The 27,589-nt window shown below is 39.9% G+C and overlaps 1 protein-coding gene across 1 annotated transcript in view; it reads left to right on the forward strand.

The window, feature by feature from the left end:
• Positions 1 to 27,589, forward strand: part of LOC104639325 (uncharacterized) — an 89,877-nt gene that overhangs the window by 18,271 nt on the left and 44,017 nt on the right. Inside the window, exons 11-23 of the mRNA XM_075747859.1 lie at positions 414 to 496; positions 776 to 911; positions 1,019 to 1,222; positions 5,190 to 5,382; positions 7,768 to 7,895; positions 10,713 to 10,913; positions 11,867 to 11,988; positions 12,992 to 13,220; positions 16,649 to 16,851; positions 20,908 to 21,063; positions 22,347 to 22,437; positions 23,315 to 23,452; positions 27,131 to 27,285. Of these exons, the coding sequence (XP_075603974.1) occupies positions 414 to 496; positions 776 to 911; positions 1,019 to 1,222; positions 5,190 to 5,382; positions 7,768 to 7,895; positions 10,713 to 10,913; positions 11,867 to 11,988; positions 12,992 to 13,220; positions 16,649 to 16,851; positions 20,908 to 21,063; positions 22,347 to 22,437; positions 23,315 to 23,452; positions 27,131 to 27,285 (2,039 nt within the window). The remainder of the gene's footprint in view (positions 1 to 413; positions 497 to 775; positions 912 to 1,018; positions 1,223 to 5,189; positions 5,383 to 7,767; positions 7,896 to 10,712; positions 10,914 to 11,866; positions 11,989 to 12,991; positions 13,221 to 16,648; positions 16,852 to 20,907; positions 21,064 to 22,346; positions 22,438 to 23,314; positions 23,453 to 27,130; positions 27,286 to 27,589) is intronic.

Here is a 27,589-nt window from a genome sequence, read left to right on the forward strand (position 1 = left end):
GAGTCCAGAAATCTCTTTTTCTTTTATGGCAGGAGGAAAAAGGATGGACTAGGAGGTCAGACATGTCACTCACCGTAGCTGGGTTGAGGTTTTGATGAAATAGATGTTCTGAATTTCTTTGGAAAAGTTCCTCAGTCTGACCCTTACTACAGCCTTGTCTTTGGAACAAGGATAGCTCTTTCATACAGCCCAGGGACTTTATAAGGATAAAACACTAAGGATTGGAAAGCAATCAAATATTGTGGAGTTATATACCACGATAATTTCACTGCTGGCTGGATTATGAATTTCATCCAGTGTGGCACTTCCTTTCCTTTTTTCCTTTTGTCGTGATAAAGCCTATGCATAAAATTGTCAAATAAGAGTCATATGCATACTTACCATGCAAATTTTTAACTGTGTGTTGGAACTAGGGACTAACTACTGAGGATGATAACACAGCTGTGGCTCACAGTGGGAAGCCTTCGGCATCTTTCAGAAAGAAGAATGAAAGAGGGTAAAAAATTATTTATATGTATATATATATATGTATGTGTATATTTAATAAAACTTGAAAGAAGGAAGAAAAATGATATCAACCTACTGCTTCTCTGACAGAAGCAGTAGTGCTATCCTTTTCCATTATTCCGTACCACAGGTTTCCATGACAGTCAGTCCCGTAGGCAGCAGCAGCCTTCTCTTAGACAACAGACATAGCAAAACTGTCTGTTTTAGAAAGGTTTAGAAATCTCCTTGATTGCAAAAATGTAATTACATTTTTTCTGTCTGGAATAAGGTATAGTTATGTGGGCACCTTACAGCTGCTAGGATTAGAAGAGGACACAGCAGCTCCCCACAGGGAGCATGTGGTGAGGAGAGGAGCCTACTTGTCCCTTCTTTTCTTACGTCACCTGAGACTCCGGGAGCTAAAGGTAAAAAAACTCAACATAAAAGGTGTAGAGATCAGAGTTAATTTTTTCAAGAGGGGGGCTATCATCCAACTGAAAATGCAACTGTGGTTTTCTCGGGTTTGTTTCAGCGAGTGTGCCTGGGGATCCTTAACTACTTCAGGTCTGTGGAGAGAAGCTTGACAATCAGTACTGCTGGCCTCTCCTTCAAGGCTGGTCACCTAATTCCCAGTGCAGAAGACACCTCCTGGGTCAGTGCTGCCAAAGGAGGCACTGGTGGGTTTGGTGGCCTGAGGTCACAGCCGTATATCCACTACACACCAGCTGACTACAAGGTGAGGTACCAACTAGCCTTTAGTCTTCCAAAAAATGTGCTTCAACAGGAGTACCTAATGCAGTTCTCTCTTCCATGCAAACTACATTGTGATCAATTGCTGAATCATTTGAGGGATTCTGTGTAGCTTCTTTCTCAGAACCACGACTCGCCTGAACAGACTAAATACCTGTATCTACCAGTGGTCTGTAGCAAACCTCTGAGAAACTTCAGACACGTAGAAGGGTAATGTCAATACTGCCTGCCAGATAAACATTTACTTAGACCGATGCTGCTGGCTGTGCTTAAACTAGGACCTTTGTAAGTGTGGGATTATCACACAGAGCAGATGTTTCTGAGAAATCTGAGGCATTTTGCAATTTGTGGAAATGCTTGTTTAAGTAACTCCTAATGACTTCTAAAATGTATTATTCAGATTTAGGTAGACTTTAGAACTTAACTGGTTTTTAACCTTGGATGAAGGCGTGTGGCTGAAGTGATATAATTAGTACACTTAGCTTCACAGATTGGAAAAATAATAATTCTAATTAAATTCCTAAGGCTTATCAAACTTTCATTTCCCCAACTTCTTTGTAAAATATACTGAACAGAATTAACATATTATGCTGACATTAGTGGTTTGATGTGATATAGTATTTTGTCTTTTGAGTTGTAGAATTTCCTTGCAGCTCTGCTACCTGACACTCATCCCAAAGTGCTCATGTAGAAAGCCTGAAGCACGATACTATTTTAATAGGACTTTTTTCAACATTTTGAGCTCACATTTATTTCTCATGTACTGAAAACTTGTTTGGTTGGGTTTTTTTTCTGTAGAAACACAGAACCAAACGCACAAGCCACTTCATAGAATTGTGGCTAGAACCAAAAAGGAAGTCGGCTTCCTGCCCCCATTTGTTGCTTACATTAAGACTTCAGGCCCTCCCCTCCAAAAAAAAAACCCCAAGAACCCAGAAAAAAATTTCATGTCCCTAGACATAAAAAAATCTAAACCTGTTTGAAAAGAAAATGTGTGGGGAGAACATGGAATTGATGATATTTTTAAGGTGTCTTTAGTTTTATTTCTAATACGGCCATATTTATCCTTTAAAAATCTAATCAATTAAAATTCCTAAATGAAACGCTACTTGGAACTAGAAAATTATTATTTTCTATTTAAGAAATGTTGAACTGGGTGGTCCATCTTCAAATTTTCAAGTCAGAAAAAGTAATTAAAAAACTTATGTTTTCCAATGGGAGGTGTCAGTTTTCCTAGAAGCAGGCATGGTGACAAAGTCTCCTTTTGATCTCTGCATAATATACCTTTATTTTCATCCCCTTTTTTTCTGTTGCAAAAGAAATGATACAAAGATCAATCCTGACCTTCCATCTAAGCACTCTCTGATCTGGAGATGAGCTATGAAATACTTCAGAAATCCCCTAGCAATAAGAGAGACATTTTTTCTCAGTGGCCTCTTTCCCCTGGACTAATTAATACACATGGATATGGATATATATGCTTGAACTTCAGCTAAAGTTAGATAAATATTTACTAATCATATTACGGTTTAATTGGCAACAAATTTAGAAGCAGGGGCAACAGTAGTTCCTTAACAACAGTTTCTAATGTGTTTTGGGGGTTTTTTTTATATACTGCACAGACTGTCTCTCAAGAACTGAAACAATAATAGAGCCATTTTACTGGCAAACTAATTGAGACTTATCTAACATACTCTCTGGTGCGTGCTATAAACCTGAAGCATATGGCATTTTTTTAAAATACTTTTAGTATCTGGTCTGTGCCTAAAATTGGAGATGTACCTGTGTTATGAATCCCTCCACACTGTAACCTGTGAGCCCATGTGATGGCTCAGCTCACAATTTGCCTGAAACAGATTCTGAGGCAGCGTTGCACCCTCCCTAGCAGACTGCTTGGGATGGAGATCATCAGAAGCATGAGTTCCAATGACAGAAGGCCCTGCAAAACAATGCATGACATTAAATTAAAACTATTTTCTGTCCCCTGTTGAGATTCTGCTTGGAAGAAAGTAGATAAAATATATGTAGGTGCATTAACTGTTGCTTTATAACCCAAAAGGGATTTGTTAAGCCCCAGTAAATCTGAGCAGAGCTAGAGGAGGAAAGCCAAAACCTGCAGGCAAAAAACATCGCACATAAATATCCAGTTACTTGATTTGTTGCTATAGATATATAACTGGGTATTAACATTTTTTATAGGCATAAGTAGTATTTAGAAGGCTTGGGTAGTCTCTTTAAAAATATGGTACCCAAACCAAACATGACAGGGAGAAAGTCTTCATTTCTTTTTGGTTTTGTTTTGTAAGAACTCTCCAGTTTTGTAGTCACATGCCCCTTCTGCAGAATACAGTGGTCTTGACTGAGATTTTTAGGAGTGGGACAGAGCCAGAATCACCAGGAAAAAATTCAAGAGCTTGAAAATGGAGATATTTCAATGAAAGTTTTCCATAAGGATGTTTAAAACCACAACTAATCCCCCCCTTCTACCTGCTATGGTGAAGTCAGCCCAGTATTTGCTCAGTTATTTACCTAAATCAAGTTGAATTTAATTTTTCTATAAAGGGCTTTGATTTAACCTTTAGCAAATTCTGCACCCCATCACTAGGATCGGTGAAACAAATAGTCTGTTCTTAAGAATAAGGAAAGAACAGATAGTGCAGAACACCGTATCAAAAAAAGGAAAGAAATCTGACCAGGCTGATCCAACATTATGTTCAAATTAGGTGTACATTTTGCAGGGCTGCCTCATTAACTTTATGGTAAAGAATGAATTCTGATCCAGCACAGATCTGTGAAGCTGATCTGGCAAGCTATTCTTCCCAGTACATCTAAGTTTGACTAAGATTTCCATGACTAAAACATATATCTTTTCCTTCATCCTTTCTTTTAATAGAATTTGAGACATCTAGATGCTAGCAGGTAAAGTTTGGGTAGCATTGGGGATCTTGTAAAGGCAAATATTAGGAGACCCAGTGAAAGGAGGAAATCTCAATACATTGTGAATCATTATTTGGCACCGAAGTGCGAACAAAGGTGCATTACATACCAGGAAATAGTAAAAACAAACAGTGGAAAATGAGGAGCTTGAATTTGTTTGCTAGCTCTTACAAGAAGAACCATTTTTAGAGTCTTCTATGGCTATACCCCTGTACCAAGTGTTTGTTTACACTGGGAGATTAACTTCTGTAATTACACACCTAGAGATAGATGTGTGTAATTCCCTTTGTGGCACTCCTAGCCAAGAAACAATATTTTGAAAGCTAACACCACTTCTGCTGACTGCAGTACTGGATTCTTGCCTCGGGTGTTACCAACCTAACTAGTGACTCACTGCCAAAGTAGATGATTGTCTTTTAAAGATGTTGATGTTTTTTTAGAAAAGTAAGATCATTCTTAAGCTATTCTATTGAACAAGTGCTGATGTCACAGCAAGTTGGGACATCACTCAATGGGCGTTCCTTTTAATTAGTTAGCGCTAAGTCTTTGTGTTTGTGAGCTTGTCTCCAAATCTTGCAAGTGTAACTTATCCAAGATGACTTTAAAAAATATGTTGGTTTCCTATTTGTATATCAGAATTTAAGACACTTTTTGCCAAATTTGAGCTAAATTAGAAAAAGGGGGGAAAAAACCCCCAACTTAGTTCAAGAGCTAGTCGTCTTGTTTTGATGCCTTCTTGATGCTTTTTGTGGATTTATATGCCTGAAGGAAAAACTAGGCATGATAGAAATTTCTTACAGTTTGTCTTACTCCATGACAGTATAAATGAAGCCACAGTGTAGGTGTTACCTGTGAAAAATAATACTTTGGCAATATTTGATTTTATTGTTCTTTGCTACTGACAAAAATACCATGCTCCTAGGCCAGGTCCACCCTTAGATATGTTGATTATAAAGAATTGCAATCCTTGCAGAGCTGACTGCTCATATCTCTGTGTCTCTTTTTTCACGGCATAGGTCCACAGCGCTCAGTTCATGGAGTTTGCAGAGGTGGAAAACCATGACGACTTTCACACTAGTGGAGATGGATACATTCACACACAAGACCAGCGAGGGGCTTACATAATATATGATGTGGCTTTAGAGGATCTGAAGGAGCTTGAGAACCAGCTGCTGCTTGTGGCCAGCCAGTACATTGAGAAAGATGAAAGTAAGCTATCTACAGGTCCAAAACACCTGTGATAATTTGGTTTGCTGTTTTCAAAGTAGGCTGATCCTATGACTTCTTGAATCATTGCTGTACTTCTGCAAAACCAAGTTCTAACTGGATTTTTGGAACTTTTCTTTATCCTCCTAGTTAGCTAAGTGATTAATGTGTTACAAAGACCTAACTGAGCATGTGGAATTGCTTGTCACATGTTGTTAGTGTCACAGTTTTGCACCTATTCAGGGTCATAGACCCCAAAGTTATCCTGTAGGGGAAAATAACACAGAAGGGACATTTACAGATATAGTTAAGTAATACAATGAGCAAACACATCTTCAAGGCAGAGAGAGAGAGTCAGAAAAGAAAAATATTAGTAGTTTCTGAATGTCTTTTAATTAATATATTGGATTGATTTTCTGCAGAACTAAATCTACCTCCCACCACTTTTAAACTTTTCTCAGTTGTAAATAAGAAGCTGCAAAATACTTGATGTTTCAGACTTCCTTTTTTCCTGCTGCTTTTTTTTTTTAATAGTAGGAACTGAGTTGAGAAAGACTGTATTACAGATTTCTACAAAGAGCAGCTATACTTCTAGAATAGTGAGGAGGAAGAAGCTTTTAATTGTAGAGTATGGGGGGAGGACCCATGATTCTATGAAAACAGTGAATAAATGCCACAAACAAGTATGATATTCAGAGAAAGGCACAAAATATCTCTTAAATCACTGGAATTACTTTCTCTATTCATAGGATAATGTTTTTGATGTTTTAGTATGCTTTCCTAAAATTGAATGTTCTGATAGAGAATGCAGGGCAGAGCTGAGCATTAAGATGACTAAAAAAGCCTTTACAAACCTATGAATGCCTAAATGTCTGCTAGGAACTCCTTTGAAGTCACCTGAAGGTCCTCATTGTGGACCTTTTCCTGGAGCATCTTTCATATGAGGAGAAGCTGAGAGAGCTGGGACTGTTCTACCTGGAGAAGGCTCAGGAAGGATCTAATCAGTGTATATAAATACCTGTTGGGAGGGAATGAAGAGGGAGCCATACTCTTCTCAGCAGTCCCCACTGAGGCAATGGGTACAAACTGAAACACATGAAATTCCATCTGAACACAAGAAACCCCATTTTTACTCTGAGGGTGATCAAACACTGGCACAGGTTGCCCAGAGAGGTTGTGGAATCTTCATCTGTGGAGATATTCAAAACTTGACTGGACATAGTACTGGGCAAGCCACTCTAGGTGACCCTGTTTGGTAGCAAGGTACTGGATGACCTCTAGAGTCCCTTTCAACCTCAACCATTCTGTGATTCTGTCATGACAGGAGGCAGCCTACTGAATGAGGTAGGGTAGTCTGGTACGCTGGTACAGCAGTTCCTGTGTTTATATGTCACTTCATTATCAGCCTCACACAGCACACTTGAGGACTGATGTGTACAACCTGACCTAGCTCCTTATGGTCCTTCTTGTTATGGTGTCTTTCTGTGTGCCATGGACACAAATTCTTCTAATTCTGACTTCTTCAGTGATCACAGACTTCAAATGACTCCCTTATTCAGTTTTTGAAAAGTAAGACACTTAAAGTCTGGACCTGAAGAGTAGTTGTTGAAGCCTCTTCTATTTACCCTATGGCTGATTTTTTACTCTGCAGCTCTAAGCATTTCAGATTCACTCTAATTGATTTATCTTTTATTGTCAAAATTAGCTCTAATTTAGATAGTATCACAACCAAGAAACCAAAAGATGATGTCTTTAAGGATTTCTCATGGGCTGCTAGTGTAGAAACATTTGTAGTGATATTTTCTTTCCTTCGCAGTCATTTTTAAATTATGAAGACTGACTTTTCTAATAGCAAGCCATCTGATAAGAAAGCTCTCCACTGGGTCTGTACTCTGCCGTGCTATATCTCTTTGTAAAAGTTGTCTTTGAGTAATCCATGCTGCTTTTTTTTTGATCTGAGAACAAAGGTGAGGACGTGAACACAATCCCAACATGACTTGATGCGGTGAAAAATTAAGCTTCTCTTCACTTTCGTCCCCTAGTTTTCTTGTGCTTTCTCCAGCTTTATCTCATGATGTGGTTCTTTTGAACTCCAGCCATTGCCCTTTATCTCAAAGAATATTTGTTAAAAGATGATGTAAGAGATATGTTTAAACCAAATGCCTGGTGCACATGTTCTTTGCCTTGCAGAATACTCTGGGACCCTCCAAAGCTTATGGGACTTGAAATCTTATCCTGGCCTGGCGTTCCCTGGCAAGCAAAACCCACAACTCTGTGCTATAAATAAAAAAAAAATTACCACAAGCTGTGGGACTCTAGGCATATGGAAATCCTTCTGATATTGGCATCTGCTGGTTTTCTCCTTTTTTTTTTTTTTTGTCCTTGTAGGCAATGTAACTTGTGAGCAATTCAGAAACAGCAACATTCTTGGCTGGGCACACGCCTCCGTGGATCGATGTGCTGTGTTGCTTGACCTCTGGACCTGTGAAACTGCTTTCTTGGAAAAAAAGTGCCAGGTACAGAAGCTTCTCTTGATCTGAAAATGGTGATTTGCAGTCAGTTCACTTCAGGTTGTGCAAGGTTCTCTGTCAACAGCATTTCCTATTGTGTATACACACGGATGCCAGAGCCAGCATCCATGGGTGGTGGTATGGGTTTCACATGCATTGGGAACCTGCTGCTGGGCTGGGCGCAGGGGCTTGGAGCTGCTGGGTGCTGCGAGTTGGGTTTAAAGAACCACATGTAATGGCTTTTGTAGCAAGAGAGCAGAAATGCTCTTGTTGTCAGACAGCAGCCTCTGTAGCTGCTGTGCCGGGGGCTGGAAGCACTTCCGCAAGGCCTTAGGGAGAGTCACCCACCACTGGATAATTGGGAAGGATAATTGGAAAGGACAAAGCCATCTCCAGAGGAAAACTGCAGAGCATGTTGTGTCCCTCCTTGCATGCCAGGGAATGGAGTAAATGCAGACTAGGAAGAATCAGGTACAGCCCTGAGGAGCCTCGGCCACAGGAAGTCGAAGAAGCACATTTTTTCTGTGGTTCTGGCTGTTCCTGCTTTCTGGGAGTGGTGCAGGAAACTTTATGGCTGTCATTAGAACTGTAATCATTGCATTTTTGTGAAACCCAGGCAGGAGAGACTCGATCTGCAGCTGGCTAGGCCCATCATTTGGATTACTCTTTGTCAGAGGGAACCAGAGAGATATTTTGTATGTTACAGCATAAAAATATTTTTATTAATAAACCCCATATATATGATTCTCTCTATATATTATAAATTTATTTCTTCTTTCTTAGTTAATCTATTTGAGCAAAAAATGCCATGATTAAGTACTTGGTAAAACCAACAAACAAACCAACACTAAAAATGTGTATTAAGTGATTCATAGCCTTGCCATTCACAAGAGCTGCTGTGTATCCTGCGGGCTTTCCCCTTCCCCTCTCTGAATCTAGTCATGTGTCTGTATTTTGCCATAGGACATGAAAGCATACCAGGTTTCTACCCAAAGACTTCAGTCTTGAAAGATAAAGAGTAGACAAGTTCAGAGGGAGGGACCCAGAGGAGCTTGGAAGCGTGTTTCTGTCTATGGGACTCACTAGTCCCAAGGACAATGCTGTGAGGGTCAGGAAGTGCAAAGAAGCAGATAGTGCACTTCAGAAGCAGAGAGAAATGGCACCAATTGAGGTCGCCTTCACACACTTGAAATGTTTTGTTCTCAGTCCTGGAGTAACCCAGGGCAGCTCTCAAAATAGGAATGCTAGAGGGTGTTAGGGAATCTCCTGTGCACCATTGAAGAGGCTTTAAATAGAAAACCTTTTAAACTAAAATAGTTGTATGTAGTTCAGGAAATCTCCTAAGGCCACTCTCCCGTTTTCATAGAGGGGCTTTGTGTTACAGAGCTATATAAAATACTGTCTCATTGCCTAGTTCACTAAGTTTCTGCTCTCATCCCAATAGACTTCGCTTTCCATTTCTGTATGATCATGCTGCCTCTGTGAATCTACTTTGTATTTTTATCATGGGCCTTCTGTATAATGAAACTTGCTTTCTCTTTGGAAGAAAAACTCCCATTAGAGAAGAACGAAACCTCTACAGCAACAGTACACTAATTCTCTTCCAAAACCATTAAAGAGTATATTCAGGAACTGCTCTCACAACCCAACTCTCTAGGCAGAATTAAATGTACAGATGTGCTGATGCTGGAGGTCTTTTGCTCTGAGCTGAAATGAAATGGAAGTGGGTCTTGCTAGCTTTCTTTCCAGCTGGGACAGAGTTCTTTCTGAAAGAGGAAGCGATAGCACTTTGTCCAGCAGCTGAGACAGCTTAGCTTAGCCAATATAAAACTTGCTAATGGCCTATTGCTCAAGCACTGTCTTGGCTTCCTCCAGAACAGTTCAGGTCAGGCAGGTCTAAATCAGAGAATTTGACTGTTGAAGTCTGAATTCTCAGCTACTGAATTAACTCCTAAGCCCTTCTGCATCTTCCTTTTCTACAGTCTTCTGATCTCAGTATGGAAAGCAACGTGGATGCTTTTCTACTTGCGTGTCAATGCAAGATAGGCAGATCTAGATAATTTCATATTGACATGACTGATTTGTCCAGAAGCAAGAGCACTGGACATTTGTATTTTCAATCCCCTGATTGCCATCTGACCAAAAAGTACTACAATGTCATCGCAGGAGTTCACATGCTGTCAAGCTTGGCACATTTCTTTTTCTGTCCTAAGCTGTGGGTATGCGTAATTACATTTTTTATTTAAATAAAACTTTACAGTTATTCTTGGTAGAGGAGCCTGAAGAGGGCATGCGCCTTTGTACATCTTTAATTACATCTGCAATGAATTTGGAGTTTCTCCAAGAAAATGTTAAGTAACTGTGACAGTCATTGCCAAATGAGATAACAGAGTCTCGGATGAGTCTGCAAGTTTCAGGTTGGGAGAAATGTAATTTTTCAAAGATACGAAACCAGTGTGTGTGCTGGAAAAGAAACAGAGAATGGATTAGACATGGAAAGAAGTAGGTATTTTTAAAGTAGTAAGTACGTTGTCTTGTTACTTTTTAAAAGGAAAAATGTATAGAATAAAAAAAGTGAAAAAATAGGGTTAACTATGCAAGATTTGGAAGAAATTTCTCCTGTGGCCATTTTATTCTATGTTCTGTTCCTGAGCATCATGATGAAGCATCCAGTAATATCCTGTGCCAGAAACAAGGTGCCATACCAAGTCACTCTCGGTTTGATACAGGCAACAAATTCTGTGTTCAGAAATCTCTCCCCAACAAAAAATGAATATTTAGGTGAATAAACATTTCTAAATCTGCTTCTACATGTCTCTTCAGCTTCTAGATGTTTACTTTGAAGCTTACCAACATGCTTTGGATCCAGAGGAAAGATTTGCTTTGGCCCAAGCAATAATTGACATCATGCATAAACGTCCACGGTTTGATCTCAAGATTGAGTATTTTGTCAACACCTACAAAGATGAATGCATCTGTTTGCAACTTCATCTCCAACTGCTGAGGGACATAGTAAACCAACAAGTAGGTTGAATTTACAATATATTCATCTTGGGCAAGTAGGAGATGAAATCAATAATGGGAAACTTTGATTACAGCCTGCATGTGTTTACAGTGTTAAGATGGGTCAATGGTAATTTAAAATGAATTCTGTGGATGCTTTGTAAATTGAAGGCCTGAAGCTCAAGAGCAGAAAACTATCATTGCCTCAATATGAGAAATGAAATTTTGGAAAGATTGCAGAGCTTCATATGTCATGTTAAAGCCACATCTGCTATTGTTTGAGACAATTAGAAATACTAGTTGAGAAGTGGGGAAGCTAATTAACATTATAATCTATTTTTTTTTTTCTGTAATGCAGTAAATAAGGAACTAGTCCTGTTTAGAGTAAGAGAGAAGAGACTTTAAAGAGCATGTAAACAAAGTTTGTACTTTAAAGTGCACTTTGAAAAGCAGTATATTTCAGATAGCTGTGAATTCCTGTGCTAATAATTAAAGCACGACATTTGAAATCCTCACATTTTCCCTCTGGTTTATAAATCTGCCTCAACTTTCCTCTATATCCTGCCACAAGATATTTTCTTTCTCTGAGCTTTGATTTCAGAGGTTGCAAGTTGGGAAGTTTAATTAGCTAACCTTTGTAACTTGGCTTTTAGTCCACAAACGGAAGTTTGAGTTTTGATACAAGAGGTTACTGTTATGCTGCTGTTGCCACTAATGCTACCACATTGCTAGCAATAAAAATAGACTATTGTCAACATCGTTTTGTTCTGAAGGAATATGAAAGATTCAAAATAATTTTAGCAGGAATAATTCATCTAGAGTGGGTACATATATAATTGACTTGAAAATTTATATATATAAATAGAATTTTTTGCAGCTTATGTTTAAATAAAGAATAGTTGGGTTTGCCTTGATTTCTAGCTATGTTTGAATTTTAATGGTTAATGTCACGTGCATTTATGGCTGAGTTTTAGATAGATGCCCAGAGGGAATATGTCCACAAGATTTGGCGGGAAGGTCAGAGAGGTGGCATCAACGAATTTGGACTTCCTTGTAATGTGATTACTAAGCAGCTTATCTCTCTTAACACTAGCTGGTGAGTAATTATACAGTTTTGTTTTTCTGGAGAGTAATTCTTTCTGATCTAGTTTCTGTGATTGATTGTAAAAATTTGGGATCCAGCATCTGGAAATAAGACTATTTGAAAAAATGACAGTCTAAAAGGTCAATCAAGAAATAGATAAATGCCTTATGCTATTTAGATAGCCAGAAAAACACTTAAAGAATAAAAGTAATTCCTCCCCCACTACCTTTGTATGACAATGGCTTTGATAATTGCACCTTGCCGTGCACTGGGACATTAATATTCGCATGGGCACAGACTATTAAACAGTAATGATGAAAGTGGCTACTGAGGTTAGCCTTGCTTTAAGCTTGCTGCATCAGTATCCTGACATGGCTTTACAACTTTCACTGCCCTTTGGCCATGGTCTATTAGTCTTTTGAGCACAACTGCCCAGCTGGATGTGCGTGTGCTATGTTTTCACAGGTGGAATCCATACATCACCTGCAGTACAGACCTGCCCCATGTTCCCCATCCTGCAGCTGTGCAGCACTGTGGGTTATGCAAAGGTTTTACATAGCAGCTAATACACACCCAGAAGCCAAGAGCCCCTTGCCTCTAGTCCCTCCTGATTTCCTGCCTCTGTTTCAAGCCCCTTGGCCCTAACCCTCCTCCTATGCACATCTTGATTTTGTGTTGGTTATCTGAGTGCTTATTTTCAAGTGCAGACAGTTTTAATGGGCAGGGATAATAGATGTGAAAATGCAGCTAATAAAACACGTCAACTAACAAAAGAGAATTTTAAACATTTCTGTTTTCATTAGCAAATGAAACTACTTAGATGTGTTCCAACATAATTACGTTTATTAAGGCTTCAGTTCTATTTTCAGATTTGACCATTGATTTCTGATGTGCACTAAAGCCATTGTAATTTATTCTTGCAAATTAAGCAATTGCAACGTTTCTTTATATATACAATTTATAAAAGCCTTATTTGAGAGCTATTCATTCTTTCTTTGTTTTTGTTGCTTTTAAGTCCTACTTTGAAGAACATTTATTTGCTGGAGTTTCACCCTTCTCTTGGTCTGGTGTACTTGATCCCCAAAGCTCTTGAATATATCTACCAGGAATTCTACAGCATCTGCAGACCAAAAACAGCCAGTAAAGCAAGTAATCTAGAAAAACAAGTACTTCAGCTAGTAGTTGATGAGTGGCTAACAATGGAAAAGCCAGAAACTCTTTACAGCTCTCAGATTCAAAAAGATGTAAGTTCCATTTTTGTGTTAGTAATGACTTTTTAAAGCAGAACGCCCAAGACACTGATCTTGCTAGTTCATTTATGCTTGCTGGTTAAAGTTCTAGCTATGTGATTCTTAATTCGCTTATCTGCTTATGATTGGTGAAGATCCATTCCATCCACCTTTAAAACAAGAATTTTTTTCTGTAAATGAACACAGAAAGGTAGAACTCTTCATTTCATGCCAGTATAAAGTAGGAACAATCAGCCTAATGAGAAGGAAAATAGTTAAACTGACATGAGATCACGGTAAGTCTCCAGGTTTTGCATTTGTGTGCGTGTGTGTACAAACTGAAAAAAAAAAAAACAAGATTGTACATTAAAGCAAATATTGTTATAGGTGGAGCTGGTTATTACTGTAATGTCCACCATTTCCTGGTGTAGGACTCTGAATTTAGTTGGCTATAATTTTGATAAATGCTAATTATTGTGAATGAAATTATTGATGCTAGATGTCTCTATCAGCTTGATTTTTTTTTTTTTAATTAGCTTAGTTGTTGCTGAGAGCAAAAAAAAGAAAATAAATTATTTTATCTGTTTTGTCTACAAGATCGTGATACAGCTTTGCTTTGGAGCATACATTTCAAGTTTGGGAAGACTCAGTAGGTAGTGATATGCTGTGCTTTCATTCCTGCCAAGTTTGGCCAACATAAACTAAAATAAAATATGCTATTGCAACAGGAAGACATTATCTGAAGTTTCTGTGTACCCTGGTATATCTATCACCTGAGGCAAATCAGGGCTTTTCACTGTCCCTGCAGTAATAGCTCTGCTGTAAGCGATCCATGTTTGATTTGGGTCTGAGCAGTGAAAGTGAGTACGAGGAGCTGTTAGCCTGCACTGCCACTCGTGTTGCCTTCACTGGAGGCAGCGGAGGAAGGTGGAGGAGCAGATCACAGGGGAGATGCAGCAGCTCTGTTAATGGAACAGGAGCTGGGCAGGAGCGCAGAGAAAATACAGCTGGCTTGGTAAGTGGGATGGCAGCCCAGTAAATAGGAATAAGGATTGAGGTAGATGAAAAGCTGGGAGACAGAGACTAGGTCTAAGATCCAGTGGGTTTCTTCCTTTTGGAAGGAAAAGGTACAGGGTGAAAAAGTGCACTGCAAATTGGGGCTGGGGCAAGGAGACACCTCGGGTGGGGTGGAGGGTTGAGAATTGTTTGGTAAAAAAATTGGCTTAAGCTGCCCAAAACCAGTGATAATCAAGGAGTGAGGATGAAAATGAAAAGTTTGAGGCGTGGAAACAGAACTGGTTAGATGAAGAGACTGTGAAGACGGCGATGGGTAAGAAAGTATAGAGGCAAACTAAAGGCAGAAAGGCACAGCTTCCTAGGATACTCCCCTCCCTGGCCTGGAGCAAACCGCAAGAATTACTTATCCAGCATCTCTCTGCTGCCAATAAAATCCACCAGCAGTGTCCCACTACTCTCTTGTCCACAGTAGATCACAATTCTTTGCTTTTTAAATTTTAAATCCTAGAAGTCAGTGGCAATGTTCTGTGATGGATCTTAAAGTTACCACACTGCTGTTGCTGAGGGGGGAAAGGAGGTGGTTTGTTGTGTTTACTTCTTGCCCATTCCTTTTCCTCTAACAGAAGCTGCAGATGAGACAAATGCAGGTAAGCAGGCAATGTTTAGAAGACACTAAGGTGGTAAAAGTCTAACATTTAAATTTTAGGAATTTACCTTTGCCAGAGCAGATTTAATTTGGTTTCCTTTTGCATAGGCATGATGATGCAGTCTTTACATGATCACATATTGTTTTCTTTACCACTTGGTGTGCTAAAATCAACATTTCTGTCTTTCCTGGACTGCTCCTTTTGTGACCCTGGATCTCATTCTTTCATGTTTTTCCAACCTTTCACTAAGGACGGTTTTACAAGATCCAATTTTTATTCCCCATCTGACTTCTTAAGCATCTTTCAACTTCATAATAAACAAATTACCCAGGGGTGAGGTACAGATGCTGCCAGCCTGGGAACAGGTGCTTTTCCTATGTACAAATATCAGAGTGACCATATAAAAAGAAAAGTGAATTCTGGAGTTAGAAACTAAATGGTCCCTGGGAACCTGTGAGATCTCTCTTGCTCACCCCAAGTCAGGATAAGCTATACTTATGTTATTCCTATGAGATAAATAGCTGTCCTGTTCTTAAACACATCATGTGATAGACTTTTTCAAGCAGTCAGTTGTAGTGCTTCACTAGCTTCACCTTTAGCAAGTTCTCCTTAAAGTCTAGCACAGATGTGTCTTGCTACAGTCTAAGCTTATTACCTCTTCTCTTCTCCTCTTTGGAAATAGGGAAGATACTATTCTCCTTGTAGCAGCTCTTTGAAGAAGCACATAAAGATGGGTTGTCCTGTCCCACCCATCCAGAGTCACAGAATTACAAAAGCGTGTTGTAAAGCATTGGGGAAGAGGGACAAAATGAAGTTGCACAACTTCTGACACTTAACTTTTGGGTGCTGTCTTTTCAAACTTTTTTTTTTTTCCCCCTCAGTGGGGCTGTGAAGGTGTAGCGAATGGCAGGTGTTGAAATCTAGACTTTTATTACTAATAACTGCACAACTGAGTTCAGATTTCCTCATGATCTGTGATTCATTGGTCATAAGCAGCGAATTGTGAAGCCACTCAGCTATAGCAGTGGCCACATCTATCCTGTCTGACATGAGCAGGGTGGCACAGTTGTACAAGCTGTGACAGCTAGAGACGAGGACCATCTTCTCTACACAGAGCCAGGAGCTGTTCCTGCCACCACTTCCACAGCACAATAGCCAGTGGACCATTGTCTTCTTTCCAGCTCTTCACATTACCAAGCTGCAGCTTTTGATCATTTTTCTTTCCTGGGTTTCTGTTTTTTGGAGACTTCCACTGTCCCAGTAGAAAAGGGGTTCCAGCTCTGCTGAGTTAGCGGACTGTATAAGTTTGCTGTCCCCATTTTGGGAACATCATACGTACAGTGGCGCATGTACTAGGATCTGCACACTTTTTAGAGGAGGAATGGACTCAGCTAGTAATAAGTGAACCAAGTTACAGATCCTCTGCTTTAGAGAGGTATATGCATCTGAAAGCCTTCTGAATTTTGATTATAATAAAAAAGGCAAATATGTTGTGTTCAATATAAAAAATAAAGTCCTTTGAGTAAAGTCAGGTTTATAGATTCAGTGTCTCTACTTTCAAAGCAAGTGGCAAAACACCAGTGTATTTTTAGGGGTGAGGATAGGTCAAGGTGGGCACAATTCTGACCTTGCATGGGTTGCAAGTCAAAAGCAACTCCAGTCATGATTTACTCCAGAAAAAGGAGAACCATCCCCTAAAGTATTTAAAGACCTTTGTCGTCTGTATTATAAATGATTTCTCTGTTTCCCTTTTTTTTTTTTTTTTCCCTTTCTGTGCAGTTATTTGCTGAGGTACTGATAGAAGACCCTGTGATGGTGCAAGAGATTGCTTTGTCGCTATTAGAAGTGGGAGTAGACGAAGAAAAAAAAACAGGCAGAGAAAAACAGCTCTTTATCCTGGATTCCTTCTCCGTGCTCATGGAGCTTGTCACGCTCCGCCATCGGCTGATAGAGGTGGCAACAGAGAGTGCGCAGTTAGCCAGGTTAGTGGGTCAGTATTGCCATTTTAGCTATGGTGACCTCAGAGAGGTGTGGTTTATAGAGAAGAAGTAATATTTCTTTTAAATAGACCACTTCCTATAGCTGGAAAAAACCATAGCAAGAGGAAGAGTGCCTGTGTATGTGTTGTGGGAGATAGGTGCTTGTTACATGGGGATGGAGTCTACCTGGGGTTTGCAGATGTTCATTAGTTTCAAAGGCTGAGGACACGCTGCTCCTCAAAGCTTAATAGGAGAGACCCTTTTGCAGTGAAAACACTGAAATTTTGCCAAAAGGAGGAGGGGCAGGAGGAATTCACTGATCAAATCAACACAAAGATGCCTTTTCTGCAGGTTTTACACAGATGATTATTTTAACTGCCCTCTGAAGAGTAGTGCAATATAAGAAAAGGCACACAAGAAGTACAAACTTTGTTCACTACCAGGGGTAGGAAAGCATAAAAATTGTTCTGGCTATGCTGATCTTTACAATGATAATGAAATAATCTGCACAAGGGGAGTCAGTGTCATGCATTTATGGAGTTATCAGCTGGAGAAGATGACAATTTGTACAGGAAGACAAAGGAGATAAGGGCTGAGCTAATGGGGAGACTCCAAAGGGTAGTGTTGAACTACTGGCTTGGAGACAAGTTATTGGTGAAATTCCTGTTGTTCAGCTCCATATTACTTGACATTTTTATTAATGATCTCAGTAGAAAACATAAGAGGGTGTTATTAAATTCAGGACGTTGTAGTGCTGGCAGATAAAACTGATATGGAAAATAAATGGAATATCTTTCAGGAAGAACTCATAGTTCTAAGGACTGGAGTAGTAGAAAGGAGATAAGCATCAATAATAACACAAAGTTTAAGGTTATGCATAATAATAGGAAATTCTCCTGTGAACTTTGAGCTTATTAGTTGGAAGCAACAGAGAAGGAGAAAGAACTGAGTGTATAGCTGGCCATGGGATGATTGTAAACTGCCAACATATAGCAACCATGGCGGGGGGAAAGCCATTGTATCTTACTGTGAATCATGAAATGAGTTTTGTAACCAGTAGAGAGAGGGAGAATTGATGGCATGTACGTGATTCTGGTGAGGCCTCACCTGGATTATTAAGTATAATTTGGAGATTTGTGTTCAAGCAAGATAAGATAAATTCAGATTGGAATGGGAGCAAAGATGATCTAATAGCACACTGAGGGGAAACAGAGAACACATTTTACAAAAGCAAATGAAATATCTTGGTTTGTTTATCCTAGCAAAATGAAGGCTGAGAGAAGATAAGATTGTTCTCTATAAATATACCAGGAAGATAAGCACTGGGAATGGAGAGGAGTTATTGAAGCCAAAGGCCAATTTTGGCAGCGGAACAAATGGATCTAATCACTGTGAATAAATTTAAGATGGAAATTAAAAGGGAATTTCTAAGAATTAGACAACAAAGTTCTGGAAGGGAAAGAGCAAAGGGTAGAAAACTAAGAGTTTAAAATGGGGTTTGATTCATTTATGAAAAGGATTTGTGGGACATGATTGCTTGCAATAGCAAAGTTGGATGTGTGGGATAGATGACATTCTAGTCATGGTTTTTCTTTGTCTTAACCCTTTCTCTAGCTTTCTTCTTTAAAATTTAGAGTCTGTATCAAAAAGACAGCAGCAGTTATTTTCAGCAGTTGAAAACCTAGACATCTTTAAGATATGTGAGCCAAACTTAGTTTGCTGGAAAACCTAATTTTCCATCACAAGTCTTTTCCATTAAAATAAGAATTTCTTGAACTGTCATAAGATATCTGGAACTTTCTTGGGCAGACTAACAAACGGGTTAATTTACTTCAACCCAAGCAATTCCATGAAGCAGGAAGGTCTTTCTTGGCAATTTGTGTTTCTTATTTGGATACTCAGCTTTCTAATAAAATACAGATTCTTGTAAACTTCTTCCACCAGTGGAGTTATCTCTGTGTTCCTTCACTCATACACATACGTACATACAGCACATACATTTTCTGGTAATTAATAAGGGGTAAGGTTGCACTGCAACTTTTCACTTAGCTGAAAAATCAATATCCAATCACCTTTTTTCATTAAACCTGTAGGAACTTAATATCTTGAAAGCCCTGTCTCTGTGTCAGATTTCATTAATATTCACCAACTGATTTAAAAGTTATCCTGAGGAGACAGATGAGCAGACTGGATCATCACATGGCTGCATTTCTTTCAGGAACAGGACTAAGAGAACATACTCATCTGAGGTGACATGCTTAAAAATCCCTGAAAAAAATAGCGGTAAATTGTCATTTTCCAGGATGGGAACTCAGTGGAAGGTGAAGATGGTTACATCAGTCTAAATACCAGTGTGAACCTAAATAGTTTATTTAATGTGACATTTTGAGGTGCTATTTTTACATCTTCTTTTGATGTGATGAAGTTCACAGTTCATTATAATATGAACAGTTAGAGACTCAGATTCAGGCTGAAACATCAGAAAGGTTAGTGATCTTTTTTCTTGCTAAGCAGAGTAAAATGAAGAGAGTACACCTATGTCTGTGGATTCCTCTACCTCATACCATAGCTTCTGTCAGGCTTTTGTGGGGACCTGCCAGAACTACTCCTATTACTTGACTGTCTCTCCATTCCTGGAGTGGATGGTCATTCACATCTAACAGTACAAATTATGTTTGGGCATATGTTTTATGCCCTGTTCTGTACAGCCCTTGCTGCTTCTCTTTGTTCCTCAGTGTTCCTCAGTTCCTCAGTATTCATTTTCTACTATCTATTGAAAAGGGACATCCTTTGGTACAATAGTAGAGCTAGACAGTGCAGCTTTAGTCTGAATTCAGCTTGTTTCTGGTTTTGTTTGACACAATCGCCTTTTTAATATCTTTTCTTTTTCTCTATTTTTCCCCTTTACACAGTACTGTATAAGCTGATTTGTGTGCTGATGTCTGTTCTGTATAGGCTATTCGTATGTCTATACTGGTCAACTGAGAGAGCAACATTTATAATAATTACACAGAGCTCTTCGTTTTAAGACCTTAGAGTTGATATTGGTTGTTCTCCATATGATTATTGATTGATGCTCACGGTGTCTTTCATGTATTATTATGTCTCCTTCCCTTTTCTTTCCCTTACTTTGCAGGCAGGGAATACTGCCTGATTTTAAAGGACTAAGAGTTATGTCTTGTAGGTCCTATTTGTGTCTTTATCACATGCTCACAACATAGCTTCTCTGTGACCTGATTTCTTGACTGATAAAACACCTGCCTCATGTTAGGAGGAAGCAAGAGAGTATCTTATTCCTTTGCAGTCTGTATCAAAAAGCCAGTGTCTTTCTTTTTAACATCTTCTTACACTATATGAGAATAGCCATCACAGGCCAGATCAGTGTTTCTGTGGCCTTCCATGTGAAGGAGTGCAGTGATGGATCCATAGGGAGGGATTACATAAAGCAGGACAGTGCCCAACTTCTGACACTTGATGCTTAAGAGATTTCCTGAGCTAGTGGTTGCATCTAGACCATGTGTTTACTGCCTGCTGATGGACTGCCCCCATAATTTATTATATAGGAGAGGTTGTATTGGGGTTGTGTCAAACTGGGGGCTTCTAGAATGAATGTTTCTTAAGCTATGAAGTCACTGTTTTAATAGTAATAATGTGTATGAGCTCTGCTTGTCTATAGAAGCTTCCTTTCTGGCAGACAGTTCTCTTCCCAATTTCTAGTCTAAAATAATATTCTTCATCTCTCTGCCATATGCAGTCCTTTCGAAATAGGAACATTTAGCACATTTCTCTTGATTTTCCCTTATGACATTGTAGACTTGCAACTTATTGTCCTTTGTAAGTGCTGTCTGTGTCAATCAAATGGGCGATACTAAGCAACCATCTGGGTACAACACTTGTTTGCTTCATATCCATCATACTATTTCAGATATCAAGAAATGTTTTAAGTTGAATGCAGGTGTCTCATGAAATGAACCTGATGGATGTAGGTTTCTAGATGTGCATTGCTTACAGCAGAAAGACAGTTAATTTTTAAATGCATCCATCCGTGTTTGTTTCTAGGTTTTATAAGGCTTTTGCAATGGAAGCAGGTTTTGGGGAGTTCCATTTGTACCTGAGGCCTGTGCACTTCGAATCTGCATCTCACAGGGAGAAAGCAGACCACCTCCCACCAGTATTCATTACATCTCTCCTGGAAGATGACAGCTGTGTTGACAGGTAGACTGAACTTTTTTTGTGTTCCACAAGGCATGGATGGGATCAAGCCTTTAGTCTGCCTAGGCTCACATATGAGCCACAAAAAATTCAGTGTGTAAAATACATAGAATTATTCAGGCAGAAAATGTAAAATGCTGCATGATTTGTTTCCTTTTTGTATGGTGTCTGGGATTGAATAATGCTAATTTAAAGCTGTTGAGCACTGAAAGTGAGGAGACTCTGAATTTGTGTGGAACGCTGGCAATTTGGGGACTAAAGTGCATTTTCTTTCAAAGGGAGGGATGCTTAATGGGGCTGGCCTGAAAGTGATTGCCCCAAACCCCATAGGTAGTAAAATGGGACCTCAAAACCTGTTGTGAATAAAGCCCTTATTCTGAGCACGAAGAACACTTGGTCTTCTAGAATTATACTGCAATTCACGAAGTGGCATCTTTGATCATTGTTTTTCAGCTTGGTGGCTACTAGATCTAATCTCTGCATAAGGAAAAAGCTAATTATAATCTTCCCTTTTCCCCTGGGGAAAACAACTGGAACAAGTAGATTTTACATTTGCTTTGATTTACTCTTTAAAGAGTTGGTAAATATGTGTGTGTGTACACATACATAAATTTACTGGTTTGTGTGTGTGTCTTTGTGTGTCTTAAGATCAAGGTTTATGAGGAAGAGAGGAAATAACATGTGAATTCTCTTACTAGATTCAGGGAGGGCATCCTGTCAGTCGTTCCCTTCCCACCGGTACATATACCACCTGTGTCCCGTGCTGCTGTTTGCACCCTGTTCACTTGCATACACTTTAATCTGCTGTGAAAACCGGGCTGTTTCAAACAAGTATAGCAATTGCAAAAAACCTGGAATGAAACTTCAGCTCCTAATTGAATTGGGGCAGTGATGGATATCAGAGCCTAGAAGACAGTACAGCAGCATAAAAAAAACACATTAGGAATCAATACTTGAAACAAGGCATGATTAAACTGAACAAGCGGATTTTTCACTGGTTTAGACCATGCTCATCTAGGAGGAGCTAATGAGTCATTGTAAAGCGAACCACAAAACATCACGAGAATATGTTCTTTTTCTTACGAAACTACTTCTGAAAACTAAAGCAACATCCTAATATCACTAAACTAGGGACTACAGTGACCAATTCCATTATGTGTTTTAAATTTAAAGGAGGAAAGAAATGAAAAGTATTTCTGAATTTATCACTAGTCTCCTTTCATCCTCAGTTTGACTTCTTTCTGTGCCATACTCCATGTTTATAGATAATTTTGCTTCTATTGCAGATATATTCCATCTAGCTTACCATTAAGCATTCAAGAAATCGACAGTCATATAGGAAAGTTTAGTTTCCGTACAAGAGATGGTGTTATGCAGGTGAATGATTTAATTTGCTGAATAAACAAAAAAAAATGTGTATTACATTATTATGTATTTGCTAAAGTATGTAAGGGCCTCAGTCATGTGTTTACTAGACACTATAAACTTCTCTACTGTTTGTCTTTCTCTGAGTGATACTATGATTTAGTCCACTGTTTTATAATTAACTTCGTAAAAATGCACTGAAAATTTGATTGTTAATGTCGCCTAATCCAGGAATCCTTACTAGGATGAAACTCTTTAATCAGCAGAGTTTAGTCTGAGGAACTTTGTTAAATAAAGCAGGATGCCTGTGTGTGGCTGTATGCACACATAGTAGCAGTATTTGGTGTAGAGAGTTCTGTAATGAAAGAAAATGACCTTAGTCTTCAATGCTATTTTGCATACTTAGTCTTTTCCTCTTTGTACAAGTGTATAAAACCAGCATCACAGACTGCCAGGCTGTGGAGATTTCTTCTTTAAACCTCTCCACAAAGTTGTCTTCTTGCCATCAACTCAGTCATGACCTGTACTCTGCAGCAAGGTGGCATGTAATTAAAGATTTGCCAAGGAAAACCAAATATGTTTGATTTGGTATCTACTCCTTTCCCAGCCTGTTTGCACTTGGCTGCACTGTCTGGCACCCTCCTGCTCTACAGAGTAGAGCTGAGAATACAACTCACTAAATACAAATGAATAAAATGCTTCCTTGATCTCTACATTTTGTCATGTTTCAATGATAACAATGTATACAAATATAATAGAATGCTCTCCCTTACCCCTCTCATTAAGTTAAGCTGCTGCAGTACCACAAGACAGAGAATGATGTCTGTGAAGTAGCCTGTCTTTTAAACAGCAGAGGAAATGCCTAACACATTATTTTCCCTCTCCTTAGCTCTTGCGTCCATCTGGAATAAGGAAGATGCAACTTATCCTGGCCTGTCAGGTCATTCAGAAAAATGTTCTTTTGGCAGCTGTTCAGCAAGCCTCTTTTTGTTACTTGGCCCAGCCTCCCCATACCCTGGACATAAAGGTCAGTGGCATCTTTTTCCTCACATTGCACTAGTAATAATGGGGTTTGTGAGACTTAGCCCAAAGAGGATATCTGTTAATTCTGCTTATAATCAATTGGATGGCAGTCCTGCGCAACACTTGGAACAGCATCACTGATGACTGCAGGGACTGTGGTGATTGTGTATTAGCATATGACATAAAAATAAATGGTGTCACGTCAGTGATTTATTTAAAGTCTATTAGTTGGGTAAGTGATGAAGCATAGCTAAAAATATAACTCAAGAGAGGACTGAAAGAGCTTGGAAATTAATTGAATTCAAAAGGCACGGGTGAAATCTTATAGCCTGTGGTATGCAGTAAGGCTAGCAATCACAACCTGACCTTGAAATATGCATTCTTCTGGGATAGCGAAACCATCAGTTCCCGCTGCTTTCATTTGTCCTGTCTTCTGAAAACAGAAGTATGGTCAACACTATTTGCAATAGGAAACATTCATGTCAACCTGATGCCATAATATTGGTTCAAAATCTACCTGCCAGAGTCACCTGTTCCTCGTCTTATATTTGGCTTTTTTTTTTCCATCCTGTGTTTAATCTATGATGCTCAGGAGCTGCCCTCACTTCACACATGCTAAATTGTTGTAGGGCTCTGTGTTACATTTTCTTATGCAGCTGTTGTCTCTCTTCCAGAGATAGTTGCATTACAGTGATGAGCTAAGTGACTTCGTATGCAATTTTGAATTCATAAGCAAATAGAGATTCTTTAGGGCTTGTCTTGCCTTCTCTGTGCTTATATTGACATCTCTTTCCATGTTCCTTAGGACACCCCATCCATCCCCCCTCAGTCCCCTTTTGCATCCCCGATGCTCCCCAAGCTCAATCCCTTGCCACCAGGCAGTGTCCTCAGCTCATCCTGTGTATGGGAAGTGCCCATGTTTTGCTGTCTAGCTGGGCAAGAAGCACCGTGTTTTGCAGCAGGTTTGTAGCTGTGCACATGCTGACAGCCTGGCTGTCATGCTGGGAGCCCAGCTGGTCGCTGCCTGCTGGGAGCTGCGCATGCCAAGCAAAATGGCCAGGGATCAAACTCTCCTCGCCTTTTCCATGAGCAGGGGCTTAATGCTCATTTTGCAAAACTGGAAGGAGCTTTATACCTTTGAGACCTCTGTTCTTATGTCAAATGTATTTAAAATGAGTCAGAGGGTTCAAAAGTTGTTAGAGGCGGGTTGAACCAGCTAAGGGAATGAGTCTAAAACATTTCCTGTGTGACATCAGTTTCTTTCTGAGTTTAAAAATGAAAAATAGACTTATCATGACTCTCTGTTGTTTCATTTTCTGTTACTCAGAGCTGCAGCATGGAGAGGGAAAGAAGCTGTGCCTTGCAAGCTTCTGAGCATGAATTGCTGTTTCTAGAGCACTGTCCTATACAGTTTCTTTTCTTACACCGGAGGAGGGAGGTCCTAGGGCCAGCACTCACCCCAGAGACTGTCAACCGCACCAGAACAAACTTGTTTCACCACTGCATGGTTTGCATCACAAACTTGTTTCACCACTGCATTGTTTGCATCCTGTCCCAACACGAGCAGCACAGTGATTCTGCACCGTACAGCTGAGATCCACTGGCCCAAACAAACTGATATCCTGATGGCCCACCAGGAAAAACCTCAGTATCGTACGGTCAGAGCTGCCTGCTTGCTGCTGAGCAGGAACCCTTGCACCACCAATCTCATGCAACTGTTCGCAGCACATGGGCCATGTCCCAGGGAGCTGGGGCACTCTGCAGTCGCTTGGTGGGCACCCAGGTGTTGGTTGGTAGCTGGATGGCTGGCTGTGCAGCCTCCTAGGGCTGGCCATGGTCTAGTTTATCCCAGAGACCGGTTTCCATTCCCTCTCACAGAGATATCTGAGATTCCCTGTCTTCATTTCTAATCAGATTCTGCAGCACTGAAATCCTCAGTGGAACTGAGCAACCTTGGTTTCTTTCCCAAATTGATCCTCTGCACTGCCATATAAAGCACTGGTGCTGTGTGTCTCTGCTGATAACCACAAGTAGTCTTGCTCTGGAAACAGCTCTTCATCCTCCAGTTGAACAGGACTGATCTTCCAAACCTTTGGAGCTCTTTTACTGTCTAAATGCTGAATGGTTTCTTTTCCACAGAATGGCAGTGACTGTATTTTTCATTTTCAGATGTCTCCTCTCCTCTGTAAACCATTTAATGGCTGCTGCGTCCATTCTGGATCAGTTTTTGCTGATTTATAGTCAGTGGGTATTAGCTAACTAATCGAATTCACACATAGAGGACAATTAATACAACCAACAGAGGCAGTGATAAGGAGGTCATGCATCTGTTATTCCAGATTAACATGTAAAACTGGAAATAAACTTGTATAACCTCCTTACATAGGAAAGGGAGATGGTTGCAGGATGTCACAGGCTGTGTCTGCACCAAGGGACCCACCAGTGCTGTGGGTGGTATACTTGCCCACCCAACACAGACCAAGACCTGTGGCATCTCCCTTCAGCCCATGTGAAGGAGAGCTGGTTGTGTGATGCCAAGGGAGCTGTGTGCTTTGCAACACCCGCCATGGTCTGGTTGGTTGATAGCCAAGACCCATGGACTGTGCCGTGAAGGGCACAGGCTTAACCAAGCCAGTCTCACCATGCAATAAGCCGTCATGCAGACCAGCCTGTTTGATACGGCCCTAGGATCTTCAGAATGCCAAACTCCCATGTATTTGTAACCTCAGTGCCCAATTTTTCCGTACTGACTTTGTTTATAGGCTGAAATATTTCTCGGGAATGAAGACACTACTCACGTCTGCCCATTTACTTCTAAGGCAGTTGCCGACCACTGTTTTTTTAATACATGTTGTATGTTCCCTATGTGCAGACAAGCAGGAAGAATTGTTTTCTGGGCAGTAAGTCCATTTTCCGCTACAACAGAGCAAAGGTGTTCTTTAGTAGAGCCATGTGCAAGCTGTCACTAACCCAAGCCTAGCTAGTACTTAGTTAGGAGAAGGAACTCAAAACTCAAAACGTGGCCTTTTTTTTTCCTATTTTGGTCTTTATCTTTCTCACTATATGCAAAAGACAATAGGCCTCCTTGACTTGCAGGGGAATTATTGTGCTTTTTTAGCTCCCCTGGTCTTCAATGTGCTTGTGCCACTTTTGAAATACGACTTCAAGAACTTGAAAAAGTACCACTTGTTCCTACTTGAAAATTAGGATTATTTTTATATAAATATGCAGAAATTTCTGAGGTTCCTTCATACCAGGAGCCACTGTGACTTAAAAAAGTGGTGTAGGGGGAGGATGAGTGTAGGTTTTTTGTGTTTGTGGGGAGGCAAACTGATTTTCCAGACAAGTGATCTAGGTATACAATTATTTGTACATATTTGAAAACGTGAATATCTGGGAATATTCATACTTTATTTGCAGTTGATTGAATGTCGAGAATGTTGTTTGATTTATAAATTGGGTACTGCCTCTGAGTCTGCTACTGCTGCAGTTTCATTATGCCTGTGCTCAATGAGAAATGTTTTTTTTTTTTTCTGTGACTTTCAATGATCCCAGTGAATTATTATATCATAAAGCTAGGGTAAATGAAAGCATACAGAATTGCAAATCTGCATTGATTTAGTAGGACGAGCTGCCAGTCTTTATGAGAGCAAGCACAGAATTGATATTCATGATATTTTAGGAAGGAAATGTAAGTCTACCAAGTCGGAGCAGTTCAGCAAGTGGAAGAAATTCATTGTCTGGGAGTGAAACAGAGGATCAGCTGCTGCAAGCAACCACACCGGCCACTTCTTTTTCTCCTGGGCATTCTCCAGGTTTACTCTGTACCATTAAAAGGTATTTGTTGCAAACTGGCCAAGCCCCCTCCACTGGGTGGGAGTCAGTCTGGCACGTGAGTGAATCCCGAGCACTGTCCGGTTTACATTGCGCTGGGCTTCCCCCACGAAAAAATATAGCGAAGGGCTCTCAATCGTAAGGGCACGTTCACAGATGCCCTTGGTGTTTCTTGGTGTGAATTGGTGGTCTGAGCATTAACATTGTCTCACCATACCCTGTCGATGGGACTCTGGCTTCACATCAAATGCCATGGAGATAACCTGTTAATAAAAGGAGGAAATCCAGATACCTCATAGGAGTTTCT

This window comes from Balearica regulorum, chromosome 3 (genome assembly GCF_011004875.1).
Source record: "Balearica regulorum gibbericeps isolate bBalReg1 chromosome 3, bBalReg1.pri, whole genome shotgun sequence".
NCBI classification, from domain to species: Eukaryota; Metazoa; Chordata; class Aves; order Gruiformes; family Gruidae; genus Balearica; species Balearica regulorum.